Source organism: Lagenorhynchus albirostris, chromosome 18 (genome assembly GCF_949774975.1).
Source record: "Lagenorhynchus albirostris chromosome 18, mLagAlb1.1, whole genome shotgun sequence".
Taxonomy (NCBI): Eukaryota; Metazoa; Chordata; class Mammalia; order Artiodactyla; family Delphinidae; genus Lagenorhynchus; species Lagenorhynchus albirostris.
Window position 1 is genome coordinate 18,824,076 of NC_083112.1, and position 16,792 is coordinate 18,840,867.

Genomic DNA, 16,792 nt, shown 5'->3' on the forward strand with positions numbered 1-16,792 from the left:
TAGGGTGGTCTAGCAGTGGAGGTGTTGAAAGAGATCCGATTCTGAATATATCTTAAATAGGGAGCTGACAGGATTTGTTGGTGGATGGGATGTGGGTTTTGAGGGCAAAAGAGAGAAGGATGATTGCTCTGAGGTATTTGGCTTGAGTGTGGAGAGCACCAGGTTTTGCTCTTGAGTTTGAAAAATCAAAGGAGTTTGAGCTGCTTTTCAGATGTCTGCGTGGCAGGTTTTTTTTTATGGGCCCGCCCCTAACATTTGCAGGGCCCTGGGTAAGAGTCTAAATGGAGGCCTATGCACCATTTGTCTAAAAATTTAAAGTTATATGTCAAGCTAAAAAGCTTCAGATAAAATATGTTCAATCCTCATACCTTGAAAAATATACCTTATCAAGATCTGAAAGGCCAGGTAGGAGTTTCAGCTGGAATTTAGAGTTGTAGGACTCGTGGAGTTCTGTGCTGGGACACAGTGGCACAGGAAGGACAGGCCTCTGGCCTCCAGCTCAGGACCTGCCCTCTTTCTTTACCCACCACCGGTTACATCCTGCATCCCAGGGGTGTGTGGGCATCCAGCCTGCATGTCCGTGCTCCAGTCCACCCCCCCGGCCACCCCTGGGCGCTGGGGGCCTGCACATGGTCTGGAGGGGAGGAAATACCAACATATGTGGCTTCAGGGCTGATTATTCAGGGAACCCCAGGGTCCCAGGAGCACAAAGTGTGATCTAGGAGTGGGCACTTGGCTCCTTGGCCAGCCTGTGGAGAGGGGGGTGCCTAGAACGGGTGCAGAGCTGGGCCCCCTGGAGTGGAGGCTCAGGGCAGTACCTGTGAGTACACGCATATGGGAGTCTGATGGCTCGGAGTGTGTGGGGCTGTTGATGTGAATTTGGGAGTTGTTGAGAACTGACCAGAAACAATCGGGCCATTCACGACTCTCAGGATTTCAAAAGATTTCAGAGGGCCGTAGGCCTTTCTTCTATAATTTTGATAATATTTGTCATGTTATAGTGAAAGCAAGTTTCTACCAAACTTAGTAGAAATTTCTACCAAATTCTACCACATGTACAAAACTTATTAGCAGATATAAAAACAGTTCATGTTGTAAGGTTGATGAAATCCTGGCTCTCTGTCCTTTGGGCCCTCTATGAAGTACCTTCCGTGAAAGGTTATTGTAAAGTAACCTTTATGTGAAGTAAACGTGACAATATTCTAGAATCAGGATTCAGCTAGCCTTTGGATCAGGTGGCAACCAGGACTGAATTAGACCCAGCGAATGTACCACTCCAAGGGTGCAGTAGGACTGCTGAGCCCATGGTGCTTGAACCCCAAACCCTTTTGAGGGGCCAAAAGCACCCTCACAGTATCTCTATCCAAGCCACATAACCTGAGTGCCACTCATTTCACCAGTGACGAAGTGTTTGTAGCATTCTTTATGCTAATTAACACGTCCTCTAATGAAGATTTAGGTAGCCATAACTGAAGCCCCTGACAAGGGCCTTTCAAATGCAAACTGACCAACCATTCTTTTTTTTTTTTTTTTTTGCGGTACACGGGCCTCTCACTGGTGGCCTCTCCCGTTGGGGAGCACAGGCTCCAGACGTGTAGTCTCAGCAGCCATGGCTCACGGGCCCAGCCGCTCCGTGGCATGTGGGATCTTCCCAGACCCGGGCACGAACCCGTGTCCCCTGCATCGGCAGGCGGACTCTCAACCACTGCGCCACCAGGGAAGCCCTGGCCAACCATTCTTTATTGGAGTGCTTCATAGTATCCCTTGGGGTGGATTAAAATTAACTTAACCATCTAAATCACTCTATGTTGAGTTATTGGAAAGCAGATGACAGATAATATAACAGGAATCATCAGTTTTTACAGACGGTATTTAAAACTGAGGAGCTGGAGATCATTTAGGGAAATAAGTGAAATAAGAATCTGAATATTGAACTCTGGGGCATTCAGATACGTGGAAGTCAGGAAAAATGGTCCAGCCAGGAGACTGAAGAGTAACTAATGAAGGAAGGCATTTCAAGAAGGGGAGCATCCTTAACCCCATCAAATTCTGTGTAAATGTTGAGTAAGATGAAATCAGAGGAGAGCCCCTTGGATTTGGCACCATGGGAGCCATTAGTGACAATCACAGGTGTGGTGTCAGGGAGCAGAGGGGTTGGGCTTCTGCTTAAGGTGAGGATAGGAGGTGAGAGAACAGAGGCAGAAAACAGAGACCTCTCTCCCCAGGAGGCTCGCTCAGGAGAGGAACAGAGAGATGGGGCAGGGTCGCAGGAGGCCTGAAAGGCATTTCTTTTCTTTTTGAAGAAGATGGACACTATTACAGCACGTGTGAATGCTGCTGGAGAAGATGTTGATAATTCAGGGGGAGGGCTAACTAGAGCATTTCTAAGGAAAAGACTAGGGCCGTTTTCACTTGCTCCTGTTTTTCCACAGCTGCTTGTTTGTGTATTGCACTCGCTCAGTGCAGCTGCGTTCTCAGGTAGAGCCACATGCTCAGAGTAAGCCCAAGTCTCTGTTTCCACAGCCCTTCACTGAGGATTATATTCAAAATCATCTCTGACAGGCTGAGTGAGTTTAAATCAGGGTGCTTGAGATCACTCCCCTAAGAAACATCTCTTTCCACCAGGATTGCTAGATTTGGCTACATTTTATAGAGAAAATCGTTTGAAAAAACTCTGCCAACAAACTATCAAGCAAGGAATCTGTGAGGAGAATGCCATCGCGCTGCTCTCGGCCGCCGTGAAGTATGACGCTCAGGTAAGAAGAGCATCCTTTTTCAAGGAGCTCACCTTCTGGAAGAAATGGTTAGCTGTCTACTTCATGCCTTAAACTAAAAGAAAGTCTAAGTAAATTAAAGATCTGAGGTATACAAATAAAGTACCAGAAAAAATATAAGGGAATGTTTATATAAAGTTAGGGTGGACCTCAAGGGCAGAAACCATAAAGAAAGGATTGATCTGATCTCGAAAAAACAAAGATGTTTATACACAAAAAAATAAACAGAAAAAACCAAAGTGAGTGATACTCTGGGGCAAATATTTGTAATATCACGAAGCAAGTTCACCATAGTTAATACATAATTCTTAAAAAAAAAACAATACATGAGCAGTTTGATGGAAGAAAATGGACCAAATGGATTTATGAACAAATGAAAAATATAAATGAAAATAAGGTATAATTTTTCAACTGTCAAACAAGGGAGTCTATTTTTAGAAATAGTATAGGCTCAGGATAATGGGTGTTCTAAACTGCTGAGGAGAATGCAAATTCATATAATCAGTCTGGGGGTCTGTTTGGTAAAATATGTATTAAAAGCTTTAAAAATGTAATTCTTTAAGGAATTCAGTTATAGAAACTTATCTTAAGGAAGTAACCATGGATTCAGACAAAGTTTTAGCTTCAAAGATGTTTCCTGCAGTGTTGTTTATAATTTTTAAAAATTGGAAAAAGTCAGTGTGAACAGGAAAGGATTGTTTAAACTAAAAAATGTTAATACTATTCAACATATATCATTGACTGAAGAACTGTACTCCTATTTTTTTAATAAGTATATTTATTTTTTAAATAAAAATAGTAAAAAAAATTTTTTTAAGTATAAATAGCTGAATTTAAAAAGACCAAAATTTATTATCTACATAGGAAAAAAGACTGAAAAATACAGTCAGTGGTTATCTTTGAATGGTGGGATTGTGGATGATTTTTATTTCCTTATCTTTGCTTGTTTTTCCTGAAGTTTGTACAGTGACCATGTATTGTTTTGATAATAAAGAAAGGAAAGAAAACTTGTCTTAGAGTTAAATCTTTAGGAAACAGGCCATACTTTTTGGAGTCGATTTCCTTAAGGATATCCTTTCCTTTGGTCAGAAAACAGGGACATTTTAGTCGTGGGCAGAAAAAAGGTTATAACTTCTTTTCTGCTTATATAAGTAATAGTGTGCTTATTAAAGAAAATTTGTAAAATACAAAAAGTATGAGGAAGGAAATGACTCCTCAACCAGAGGACACTAACATTTTCATACAGCTCCTTCTGATTTTTTCCTAGGTTATGTATTGCGTTGGCCAAAAAGTTTGTTTGGGTTTTTCTGTAACATCCTATGGAAAAACCAGAACGAACCTTTTGGCCAACCTAATATATATTTCTAAATACTAGATTTTTTTCACTTAACATTTAAAAAAATCTTACCCACCTTGAAGCATTGACATTTACAAGCATAGTGAATGTTTGTCTTTCATCAAGGTAATAATACTTTGCGCACTTACAATAGGGAGAAGGCTTCATGGCCAAACAATAACTGTGCTTTTTCACGAGTTTGTTAAAGTCATGCTGATAATACTGGACTCTGGTGGGCTGCCTCAGATGATGAGATTGTGGGCATATAGTGTTTCCATCTGAACTAGAATTAATGTCCAAGACTTTTTCATATTCCCTGTTTATGTGAATTATTTGTATGGTTACCATTCAGCCCTGTTTTCTAGAAAGCAGGCTCCCTGAGCAAATGGCAAGGACTTTGTTTTGCTCACAACCATATCCCTAGTGCCTAGGATAGTGCCTGACACATAGTATGTGCTCATTAAATATTTGTTTAATGAATGTCCAACTTTGCCTGTAGAGGCACTGTATTTTACTACAGGCTGTCTGTGTGTGGTACCCTAAATTAGTATAATAGACCACAAGTAAAATAGACTCAATGTATACTTAATATAAAAGTTTTTATAAATAAAGAACAGTATATTTGAGTTGACTAGTATTGTTACTTGCTGACTCTAATAAACAAGAAATGGACCTTTTCAGCAAATTATCCCTCATGCTTGACTACACTTAATACGTAATTAATACACACCAGGGATTATTTGAAGCACAGTTCATATCTCGTTTAGTTCTCAAAAGAACCTTGTTAAGAATATATGTATTATTATTATTTGTTCCAGTTTACAAATGAGGAAGCTGAATCTCAGAGAGATTAAGTAAATTCTTAGTAAGCTAATAATTGTAAAGCTGGAATGCAATCCAGTATTGGACAGATTTCAAAACCACACATTTTACTACAATTCTCTATTGCCCCCATATTTTAAAATCAGCAATGTTTATTCATTGATTCAACAAATATTCCCTGAGTGCCCATTAAGTGCCTGGCGTGGTTCTAGACACTAAGGGTACATGAAGTGAACAAAACAGACCAAAATCTCTGCCCTCCTGGAACTTTCTGGTGAGGGCAATAGATGACGAATACAATACATGGTCTGTTAGGTGGTGATAAGTGATATAAAAAAGTAAGTTAAAAAAAAAAAGTAAGTTAGAGAAGGGCAATGGGGCAGTGGGGGGCAGGCTGAGATTAAAGCTGAAGTTTTAAGTCGTGGTCTGGGACGGAAGGAAGGTCTCACTTAGAAGGAGACTCAAGCAAAGACGTTAAGGAGCATGGCAGGAGCTGCGTCAGGAGGGCAGCAGAGCCCCGGGTCTGAGGCATATCAGAGTCTCCGCAGGCTGGCCTGACTTCAGCTCTCATTTCTCTCAGACCAAAAAAGTGTCCAGCCACCTTATTTCTGATCTCAGGTTTGCAGATCTAATCAAGAGAATCCCTACAGTACTATTTTTTGGCCTGGTGTACATTACAGTAAGCCAGAAATCACCACTCTGTGGAGTTTCTCTTAGCAGAAAGTCGTGATTTCTTCAAAGCATTTTCCCACTTCAGATTATTGAAGCTATGTGTGATCTGATGAAATCTAATCATCCCAGCCTTTATCTTCTTGTAAAGGAAAAAGAGCAGTGGCCCGTTAATGACTGCAGAGAACCATTTCCCAAGATGACTGTTTTATGGCTTAAGCTTTTCTCACAAACTCCTTACAGGTAAAACTACTTAAGCCCCTAGAAGAATATAAAAGAGGAGTGTTGGGCTCAACATAAAGAAAATCTTTTAAACAATTTACTCAATGCTTTCATGCAATAAATAAATATTTATTAGACAAACAAGAGGAATGTCGTACTCTGCATAAATATTGAAAGTGGAATGAACAAAACATCTAGGCGCCTATCTGGGAAGAAAAAGTCTCATTTTCTGCATTGGTTAGTGTGGAGGCACTTGAATGCTTTACTCTGTTATTTAAATTTTTACAAGCATAGATTCATATTAGCTATATAGTTTTACAGCTGTTCTTTAGGCATTGCTGTCCCATTGCCTTCTGCTGGCCATCAAATCCTTTTTCCTTGCCTATGTGTTTTAGGAGTTTTTGTGCTACGTTGCATTGCATTGGGATATGTGATTTGTTAAAACAAATTTGTTTTATTTGTTAAATTTCTGTTGTCATTCCTAGGATTTAGAAGAATTCTGCTTCAGGTTTTGCATAAACCATTTGACTGTAGTAACACAGACGTCAGGCTTTGCAGAAATGGACCATGATCTCTTGAAGAACTTTATCAGCAAAGCAAGCAGAGTTGGAGCCTTTAAAAATTAATCCTCACCTGCAGGAAAGAATTTTTAGCATTTCCATTTTCCCTGCAAAAGCCAGAGAATAATTTCTCTTTAATAGTATTTATGATGAGCTACATTTGGCTGAATACTTAATGTTCTGTCAAAAGAAGGATGGTGGTCAGTCTTCCCCACCTTTTGAAATCCACAATCTAGAGAGAAGGCATTAAATGCATCAGATGGGACTAAGCTCAAGGGAAAAAAGTTGAAATGTCTTACTATACTTACCGTTTCCTCTTTCGAGTCACTTAAGTTGGAGACTTTTGGTAGGTACATGGGTCTAAGTATATGCTATTCTGGCCAGATTTCCATATTCAACAGGCTGATACCACATAGATAGCTTGACAAGGAATGCTGTCACTACCACACCTGCAGCATTCAGCACAGTGTCTTGCATAGAGTAAGGCACTCAGCTTATACAAATCTTAATTATGCCCCGAGAACAGCTTTATTTGTGGGATACTGGATGAAGGAATAACTTTCACAAAACAAATTTAAAACGTCTGAGGCTCATATTCTTCTGTACATCGTTCTAAGAAATAGTGGCTAATTTAGAGCGTTAATTGGAATTCACAAAAGGCCTTAGCAATTAAATTGTCAAAGACCCAAGGGCTAATTTTAATTCTGTCTTTACTCTGAGTCATTAATTTCTCACACGGGGTTATCGAATAAGAAGTGTACTATCTTTGAATGAATGTTGTTTCTGGGCTCATTTGCCTTACATAATTGCACAATGTCCTTTACTTCTGTGTTAAGAGAGATTTGCCTCTGTAAGTAGAAATGATTTTGTTTTTCTTGTAGTTGACTTTTATGTCACTATAAAACAGGTCTTTTAACTTGGCACAGTGTAATTATAAAGTACTAGCCGAAAAGGAACTACGCTTACATTTCATGGACAGCACTAGTAAGAAAGAGATGAATTTATACTGTTTAGATCAAGTTACCCAACTACAAATGAGAAAATGGAACAGGATGTAGGATGTAGAGTCTCCTAACATGTACTTTCACAATATGATACTATGTAGGGAAACAAACCTCTTTTGGAAACCTTGTTCTGATGCTGAACCGTTTGATAATAAAGTGCTTATTTGCAGATAATAGAACAAATGTGTGTGTGTTTTCATTCTTCAGAAGCAGCAAGATTCTGTCAACCTTATGTCTCTTAGATGTACACAAATCCATTTGATATAAGCTTATTTTTTAAAGCAGTTACTCAGATAAGGCATCATAGCGAAGCCTACCCTAAAACGCAAATGGCTTCTAAACAACTAATTCTAATCAACTGTTCGTATGATTGCCCATGTTCTTTATTGGTGAGGTCACTTTTGAATCCTTAGTTTCTTTTTGTTTATCTGTTTTTGCAGACCTTGTCTGGTAGAGGCAGAGGAGTCTCGATGCCTCCAGTTCTAAATCAGAATCCCATTTTTGGAACTGTATAGTATTTGTTATTTTATTGGGTTGGCCAGAAAGTTCGTTCTGGTTTTTTTCCGTAAGATGTTACAGCCTTACACCATTTGTCTGTAGTTTTAGTAGGTTAGCTGTTCTCTCCAGCAAAGAAACATTGAGGCCTGGGTATTACCAGTCGCCATCACTTCTCACAGTCAGACGTCCACAGGCTTCATTTCCGACTCGTTCTCCTCAGCCCACTATGCTCACTGTCACTGACCAAAAAGCCTTTATATTTTACAGAGTCTTCCCAAACCTCCTCTTCCTCTTTCTTGCCCTTTTCTGACAGGGTCTTCTGAATTCAATGCCTTTTTCTTTTATGAACTCATTTCATGGAAATACTGGACCACCCAAAGGGAACAGGTAAGTTTATTTAGGGATGTAAAATGGATTACCCTCCACGAGACTCCCCAGCGGGTCACTGCTCTGCCAGAGTACACGTTAGTAAGAAGGGGTGGGTGGAGCTTTATCTAGATTTCCTCTAAGCTTGTTATGTGTAGGCTGCACTGCTCTGTATCTCCGTGCTGCTTATCTCTGGGCACAACAGAATAATCTATGAAACTTTTACAAAATATAGATTCAAGGATTCTAAGTATGTTTACGAAGCTCCCCAAGTAATTTTGATGTTTAGCCAAGGATGAGAATCATTGGTTTAGCTCTTAAGACCTCGGATGCCAAACAATAAGGAAGGGCTGATTTTAGACCAGTTGGAGATGACAGATGAGTCCCGTGGTTACATCTCTCTGAAAAAACATGCTTTCTCTCTGGTCTTTGAGGATAGGCTGGCCATCAGTGCTCCTATATGAAGGATAATATCACTTTATTTCCTTCATTTCTTTCTAACAGATGAGTGTTTGTAGAGCTCAGAAACCCTAAGTTTAGTCAGGGATATGTGGGAGGGAAGGTCCATTTTCATAATGACACTACATCAGAAGTCAGTGGATCCGTTAAGTTCATCTTACATTTTCCATCCTTAAGTTTTGTTTCCTCTCTGCTCACACAAGAAATTCAATGTTTTAGTGCTTCCAATATAATTTCACCCAAACTTACACAGAGAGAGGTTTAGGTTTTACAGGAATAAAGTAGCATCCTCATCTGCTGAGAGTGGTTTGTGAAGATACCATTCAGTGCTTTTTAAAAAGGGTTAAATGTTTTCATCTGAGACCTGAAGAAACTGCCAGTCATTCTAGACCATAACCTGGTGAGTGTTAGACACAGAATTCTTGACCAGTGATGATGAAAAAGAGGCAATTACAAACTACATAGTCTTATCTATCTTATGAGTCCTCCCTGTGCTATTACCACAACAAACAGGTTGGGAGAACTGTAAAGAGAGAGGAAAAACCATACCGTACTGTCATTTTTAATTCAGTCTTTGCCAAAGCATAAAAACATAAACCATAATGACTTTCTCTCACTAAATTCAGTTAAAATCATAACATTTTGTTTAGAAAGTAACTGATATTGGTCTGTGGAATAAATTTAACTTTCACAGTAAATTGTCATCATACGTCAATACTAGACTGTAAGTATAGTTCCAAGATAATGGACACAAAAAAGTATTTCTAAGAATAGATGACTATTCCAGCTTCTTATTAAAAGAGTTGTTTTAATTCCTTTCAGACATTATACAGTGTTACTATATTTCTATTTAAGACCCCATACTTGTGGAAATTTGCTATGTCTAGAGGCAAGGTTTCAGGTTGTCCTGTAAAACATTTATTTAGTCCAAAGGAAAATTCTACCGAATAAATCCTTGCCAATGCCATGTACGCTGTCTGGCCCAAAAATGAGGAACAAAAATATGCTTCTACGGGCAAGTTTCTAGGAAATCATCCGGACGGTCATAGAACTGATACTCCCCGCCGCCCACCATTTGTACCAGAAAACTGTAATGAATAAAGTAAATACTGAATTTGAACTTGTCCCTTTCATTATAAGGACCTTTAATTACTGGAATACTAAATTAATCTCCAGAAGTGATCAGTTTTCTATCATCCAGACTAAAAATTTTTAATGTTATAAAGGCTGCTTGATTTTTCCCTGACCTAAGAGACTGCATTTCATGGAAGATCCGCATCCAACGTAAATACAGTCCCAGTACTGAGGTATACCTGCTGCTTTTCCTGCTGGAACTTCCTTATTTGCCTTTCTTCCTTCAGGGACAAACATGCTGCTGTTCCAGAAGGAGGGACGTTTACTGTCCACCTGTTTTTGAGAAATCATATTACTTCAACTCAAGATTATCCCTTGGTACCAGACGGGTTTCTTCATTTTTTTTGGAGTTCAGTATGATCATATGGTACATATATTACATAATATATGTACGTGATAATAACATATATATAATATATAATAATATAATATATATAATATTATAATAATATATGTACATATATATATATACATCTACCTAAGCAGGGCCTAGGTTAGCTCCCCCAAATCAATGCATTAATGGTGAAACAAGACTCTTCCCACAAGTGGGATAAAGCCTCTCAAAAGCTCTATGCCAGTTTAGATATGCTTTTGATGCCCTATGCCAGGTTAGATGTTTTTGATGCCATGTGACTTTTGGCACCAAACACACAGAACCACTTGGTTTTGAAAGCTTTTTGGATTTCAGAACTGCAGATAAAGGACTGCAGACATATATATATGTGAAGGATGCTTGGAAGGAAAGGCCTTTATAAACTCTGTGTTAGATGAAAAGAGATACTTGCCCCCCTGCCCCAACTCCTTTTCTTAAAACTCTCCATCTTACTATGACATCTTATGTTTCCTCAGACACACCCGATGCACACCCACCTCTGAGCACTGGCTTCTTCCTCTCTGTGTTCTGTTCTACCCCCTCTGGTGCCTGGCTCACTCCCTCACCCTCTGCAACACTTGGCTCAAATAGCACCTCGGCAAGTCTTGCCCTGACCACTGTCCTTTAAGTGTTAAAATTCCTCTCCCTACCGGTACTCCCTGCTCTCCCCCCGGCACGTCTTTCTCCACAGAACTTATTACAATCACATATACTATATTCCTCGTTTACTTATTCGTTTGCTCTCTTTTCCCGAAACTAGAATTAGAATGTAAGTTCCACAGAGAGGGGGAATCTTAATTTTATTTACTTGTTGTATCACATTTTAGAATGTGCCTGAAATACAGTAGGTACTCAATACATGGCATTTTCAAAGAGAAAGAGAATATCGTTTCTACATACTTGGAAAACATACAGAAAACATACCTTTTTTCCCCCCTACATACGGGCTTCTTCTAGATGCTACAACTATAGTAGTAGGTAAGGCCAGCCAGGTTGATGCCGGGGTGGGTAAACAGGCAATAGGCAACCCAAGTAAGGCAGTTTCTGACGGTGATGAATGCTGTTACACTTTTGAAGGAGAGTGGCACAGTACAGAGGAAGGATTTTAGCTTGGGTGTCAAGGAAGGCCTCTGAGCTGAGCCCTGAAAGACAAGAGGAAACCAGCTAAGCAAAATCCTGGGGGAGGAGCACGCTGGACAGAAGGAACAGCAAATGTAAAAGCCTGAGGTAGGGATGGGCTTGGCGTCATAAGAGAAGAAGGCCAGTGGGGGTAAAGCACAGTGAGCAGGGAGAAAGTAGCCTGAGAACAGGACGGAGAAGAAGGTAGGGGCCGCTTCCCAGGCCGCGATCAGGAGTCTGAATACTTCAAGGAGAGGAGCAAAGTGAATCAATTTATATTTTAAAGGGGTCTTTAAGGAGTAGAAAGGTAAAGAGGAAAGAGAGGGAAGTGGAGACCAGTTAGAAGTCTTTAACAGTGGTCCAGACAACAGCTAATAGAAGACTCAGGATTTTATCTTGAGCAAGTAAGTGTTTAATAACATGGGAAAAGACTAGGGTAGAAAAGGGTGTTTTTGTTTGATTTTGGTTTATATTTTGAGAAGCTGGGTGGGGAGGAGGGGTAGGAATCAGCGGTTCTGTTGGCTGTGAGAGCTCTGACCTCCATGAAGAGGTCAGGCTGGAGAAATAAATCTGGGATTCATCAGCATATAAAGCCCATTCTTAAAGGCTAAGAACGGATGAGATACTAGGAGAGAATTTAGATACCGAAGAGAACGTTAGTGCACTTAATACAAAGACCACATCAGACCATTAAGACTCTTAACAACTAATTTATTTAAAAATAGACAAACTATTGTTAATCGTAGAAAATAGTAACAGCGATTTTAAATGTACAGTTTTAACCAATACAAAAAGCAATAAAGCAATATCTGAAGCCTTATTTAAGAAATCTCAATACATGATCTCTGAAGTTCCTTAAGTTCTGACACTAATTCTAACATGAACTTATTAGCAAAAGACTCAGAAATGTGGTAAGCCCTTGACCTAAAAACTAACTGATTTGTTTGATGTTCATGCAAAAATGAATGAGGAAATGAGATAAAGCTTTCTAGTGCCTTTGCTATCAAGATAACTGTCAAAAAAATAAGTTTGCAACTTAACTGAGCACAAAATAAAGTTTTGTTTTCTAACAAATAAGACCAAGTTTCTTTTTAAAAAGAACTCTGAGTTTAGACAAAGTAATTTTCCTAAAAGCTAGTAGATGCTACCTTAAATACCACCTATTTTAAATTATACCATCTCTAAATAAGTTAATCACACAAGATATTTAAATACACCTTTAGGTGTTGGAGGGGGGAGCGCCTCTTTTCTAATGCAGCTGTTTTAAATTGAAGCTTTTGCACAAAATCAGAGAGAAACATTAATGCCTAACCCAAAGACCTTTTGTTACCTGCATTTTGGATGAGAAATGATGCGGCTTTGAAAATGCCAGTGTTAGACCATGCTGAATTAAGAAAAAAAAAAGGACAACTGCTAGTTCAAAAGATACATGGAAGATATGTACCATTCCAGAACAAACACACCCTCTTCCCGCATTCAGGAGGGCAGAGTAATTGCTGAGATGTAATTATATAACTCTCTAAGAAAAAAATTAAGGCTCCTATAGTTAACAGTCTGTTTGTGGAGTAAAATTATTTTGTATCTTGATGCTTCGGGACCCAGAAACGTTAGAAAGTGCACTTGGGATATACTGTATTAGGGTCCTCTGCAGCAAAGCTCTAGCTGAACACTTTATTTTCCAAGCACTAGATGGGTACTTCATGAATTCAGTGATCTGAATGGTATAAAAACCAAGAGTACTATTAATAACTCTTTACTTTAAAATATGAGTTGGAGGAAGAAAAGAATAAATTTTTACAAGTCCTGAGGTATGAAATCTGTATCAGTAGTATGACAGTATCTCACATGTTTATACTTTGCTGTTTGTATTTAAAAACTAATATTTATAAAACAAACACACAGTACATCCATTTAGTTTCCATGAGTAAACTAAAATCTAATGTGTAAAAATTAGTAATTTTTCCCTAGTTTCTAATATATGTTTTAGCACAAGAGCTCAGGATCATTTGGGCAAATGGGGGCAGTCAGCCAAATTGCATTTGGAAGACAAGACGCATTTTCTAAGGGTGTTCATGTTAAGTTAAAAAAAATAAATATAAATTAATAAAAATAAGAGCAAACATCACATACATGCCACAAGAGAAGACAAAGTACTCAGATAGGCACAGGTTGTGAGGACTCTCACTCCCAGGGGATCCTGCCACCATTTGTAAAGCAGAGCAATTATAAGTAAAACCCCTACATACGAACGAGTTCCATTCAGAGCGTGCTTCATAAGACCAATTTGTTTGTAAGTCCAGCGAAGTTAGCCTAGGTACCCAACTAACACAATCGGCTATATAGTACTGTACTGTAATAGCTTTATAATACTTTTCACACAAATAATACATAAAAAACCAACAAACACAAAAAATAAAGAAAACATTTTTAATCTTCCAGTGCAGTACCTTGAAAAGTACAGTAGTACAACAGCCGGCACACAGGGGCTGGCATCGCCCGAAGAGGCAAGAAGAGTTACTGACTGGAAGAGAGAAAGGAGGTGGGAGATGGTAGAGCTGAAGGATCGTCAGCAATAGGAGACGGAAGGCAAGCTGCAATTTCACTCACGCCTGACATTAATGGCACAGGTTCTGGTTCCTTGCTGGATTCAATTGTTCACATCTTTGAAAGTTCGTATCTTGAAGGTTCGTATGTAGGGGACTTACTGTATTTTGGAAATGGAAACATCTGCTAAAGCTTTTTAAATGGGAGGACAGGCACAGGATTTTCAATCTTGAACAATAACAATGCATGTTCTAGTGACTACAATGTTGCAAGTGGCTTAGGAATCCCCTGCACAAATATTCAACTGTGCTATCCACAAAAAGAGCTGAAGGTATGTATCAAATGTGGCCGTAAACAGAACCTGGGAGAGTTCTACAGTCAGATCTGTGGGAGACAATGAAGCCGGAGATGTACAGGGTGCCCACCAAGGTCGTGAGGTCCTCACTTTTCTTCCCTGTTTGAGGTATCCGTGCTATCATTCATTTTCTGCTTTTGCATTCGTGTTCGAGTAGATGCTAAAACAAGGATGAAGAAATGTTAACAGCACTGACGGTGCTGGGTAAGCTGGTAAAGGGCTGCCATATATGTTATGCTTACGCCAAACTGATGGAGCCCAGGGCCTCGCAAAAGCAGTGGTTTCGTTTTTTAAATCATACATCCCCATCAGCAAATTTTTTTCCAAGCAGTACCACTAAATGTATGTATGTATGTATGCATATGTGTCTAAATTATAAGACACACACACCCCAAACATTAAAATAGATGAGATAAAGACAAATATTCTAATAGTCTCTTTATGTACCCCCAAAAGGTGGTCTTACACACACCCAAGTGTGCCCAACTTTGTAGGCCACTGTTCTAGAGATGATATGGTTAAGTTTGGCACCTGAGCAAAACAGAATTCTGGGCTGGTCTGCTGAAGTGAGTGTTATTCTTCATGAAGCCAGGAATTCCCTTGTGTTTGGAGACACGCTGCAAGTACTGCAAACACATCAGCTCACAGCTCATTTAATTTGGACATAGACATTTAAAAATACATTATTAATTACAACACAAAAACAGAATGCTTCTCTTAAATAATTTAAAAAATCTTAACTTGATTTTAGAGGTGGGCAAAGGCTCTTCATAAAGAAGCACAAAACACTCACGCTTGGTAAAGAAAGGAGTGACTCCGTCTCCCCTTCTGGCCCTTCCACTCTGAGCAATCTAGCACTGTGTAATGATCTTCTTCTGAATACAGTTTTTTTGAGGAAAGCTGAAGAGCAACCTGGAGAATTCCTTATCCTCATGGGTTAAAACTCCTGCTACCTCTCCTCAATTTTCAGCTGCACAAAGGCCCTGAACTTCAGCCCGGCAGAGGGAATTCCTGGTCATAGCTAAGTGTGTCACTGCGAAATGTACTGACTACAGCAACTGAGCTCTTCTATAAGAAAATATACACGTTTTTACAGCTTTCTGCTCCTTTTAAAATGCATATTTGTGGTTTCCAAAATGCTTCCACATGTTTTTAAGGTCTGATTTTGGTTATAAGCTTCATGTCTATTTTCATGCACTGGGGGGAAAAGCTACAACTATTTAAAAGTTAAAACAGGAGTATATTAGTTGATGTAAAATCCAAAAAGAGATCCATTTATAACCACAAAATTTAATTTAGTTTCAACAGTACTCTTCAAAATAATACACATAGAAATATGGTTTAAAAAATCAAAAGTATTTTTAAAAACACTTTATATTTCAAAGTTAGTATCTACAGAGACATATTGAGAGAAAGCCCCTTTTTAAAAAGTCACATTTTAATTGGTACTGTTCTTACTGATATGTCCTATGACCTAGGAATGACAGTTTTAATTCTTATTATCTCCTAAATATTTGTCTTCTTTCCAAGACCCAGCTCTGCTTCCTGTTAATGGGTCTGGCACCAGATTATCAGGAAATGTCACACTCACCCTCACGGCTACCTCTCTAAGACATCGCAGTAGCAGTCAGTGCACACGGATCTTTTTCTTAATGTGCTTCGCATCTACTGTACTTGGGTTAATCTTTCATAGTGTCAGAGTAGCTTAGGAGAGAAGTCCATTTGCCTTAACATTCCAAACTTAAGTCACTCTGTATAACTTGGAAAATGCTCTTGTGTTCTTTATCAAAATTCTGATTTCCAGTAATGAAAAACTTTTGTTTAAAATAAGTTCTAAAACTTGCAAATTAGGGAAGTTCAGTAATAGCAGAATAAAAGATTATTCTTTAAATAAGGGTGATGATGTTTATATATGCTAAGTTTATAACATTCTTGCCTACATCCAATACTCTTAAATAAAGGTACCTCATTACAGTTCTGCTATCCTAAAATATTTTCTAACCAAAGCCATTCGTGTTGAAGATTTGGTTTCACTTCTTGGTCTTCCCGCACAGATTTTAGGAAGGATGAAGACGACCTTCACTTTGCATCACACATCTAACCCATACAGGCTAGTAAACAACACATGCTTGAGCGAATTATATCTTGAACGCAGAAGCAAGTCACTAATTGAAGAGATTCTATAAATTTATTCTTTTATAATGTGAAAAGGCTTTCTGCAATGTAAATGACTGTTCATTTACATAAGGTTTAATGATAAGTACTTACTCATTTCTGCCAGTTTCTGTTGAAATTTGGACTCCCCTGGGAGATGTTTACTGCAGATTTAAAAAATGCAAAATATTTCATATGTATATGTACAAATGAAAACCTCAGATTTCCAATAACTATGTTTTCAATGACTTTTTATGCTCTTATTTTAGTGAGTAGCTTTTAATTTCAAATGTTTATAAATCGAACATCTAAAATACAAATGTCACAAATTTATGATCCTAGATATTTTTCCAGTGGTTCTTATGAAACACAGCAGCATTTTTCAAGAGTAAGCATTTAAAAA

At 38.7% G+C, this 16,792-nt stretch overlaps 2 protein-coding genes across 14 annotated transcripts in view; one reads left to right on the forward strand and one right to left on the reverse strand.

The window, feature by feature from the left end:
* Positions 1-7,570, forward strand: part of RCBTB2 (RCC1 and BTB domain containing protein 2) — a 37,306-nt gene extending 29,736 nt beyond the window's left edge. For all 7 annotated transcript variants that reach the window (XM_060129352.1, XM_060129358.1, XM_060129355.1 and 4 more), the window contains 2 exons: positions 2,626-2,756; positions 6,309-7,570. In XM_060129352.1, the coding sequence (XP_059985335.1) occupies positions 2,626-2,756; positions 6,309-6,449 (272 nt within the window). In that variant the 3' untranslated portion in view covers positions 6,450-7,570. The remainder of the gene's footprint in view (positions 1-2,625; positions 2,757-6,308) is intronic.
* RB1 (RB transcriptional corepressor 1) overlaps positions 1-16,792 on the reverse strand; it is a 146,893-nt gene that overhangs the window by 1,835 nt on the left and 128,266 nt on the right. The window contains exons 26-28 of one of the 7 annotated variants that reach the window (XM_060129347.1): positions 16,504-16,553; positions 11,142-11,359; positions 9,579-10,117 (exon numbers count right to left, since the gene is read on the reverse strand). In XM_060129347.1, coding sequence (XP_059985330.1) covers positions 11,184-11,359; positions 16,504-16,553 — 226 coding nt within the window. In that variant the 3' untranslated portion in view covers positions 9,579-10,117; positions 11,142-11,183. Of the gene's footprint in view, positions 1-9,578; positions 10,118-11,009; positions 11,360-12,026; positions 14,427-16,503; positions 16,554-16,792 lie in introns of those variants that run through there. The other 6 variants (XR_009536812.1, XM_060129350.1, XM_060129348.1 and 3 more) reach the window with 6 other exon arrangements.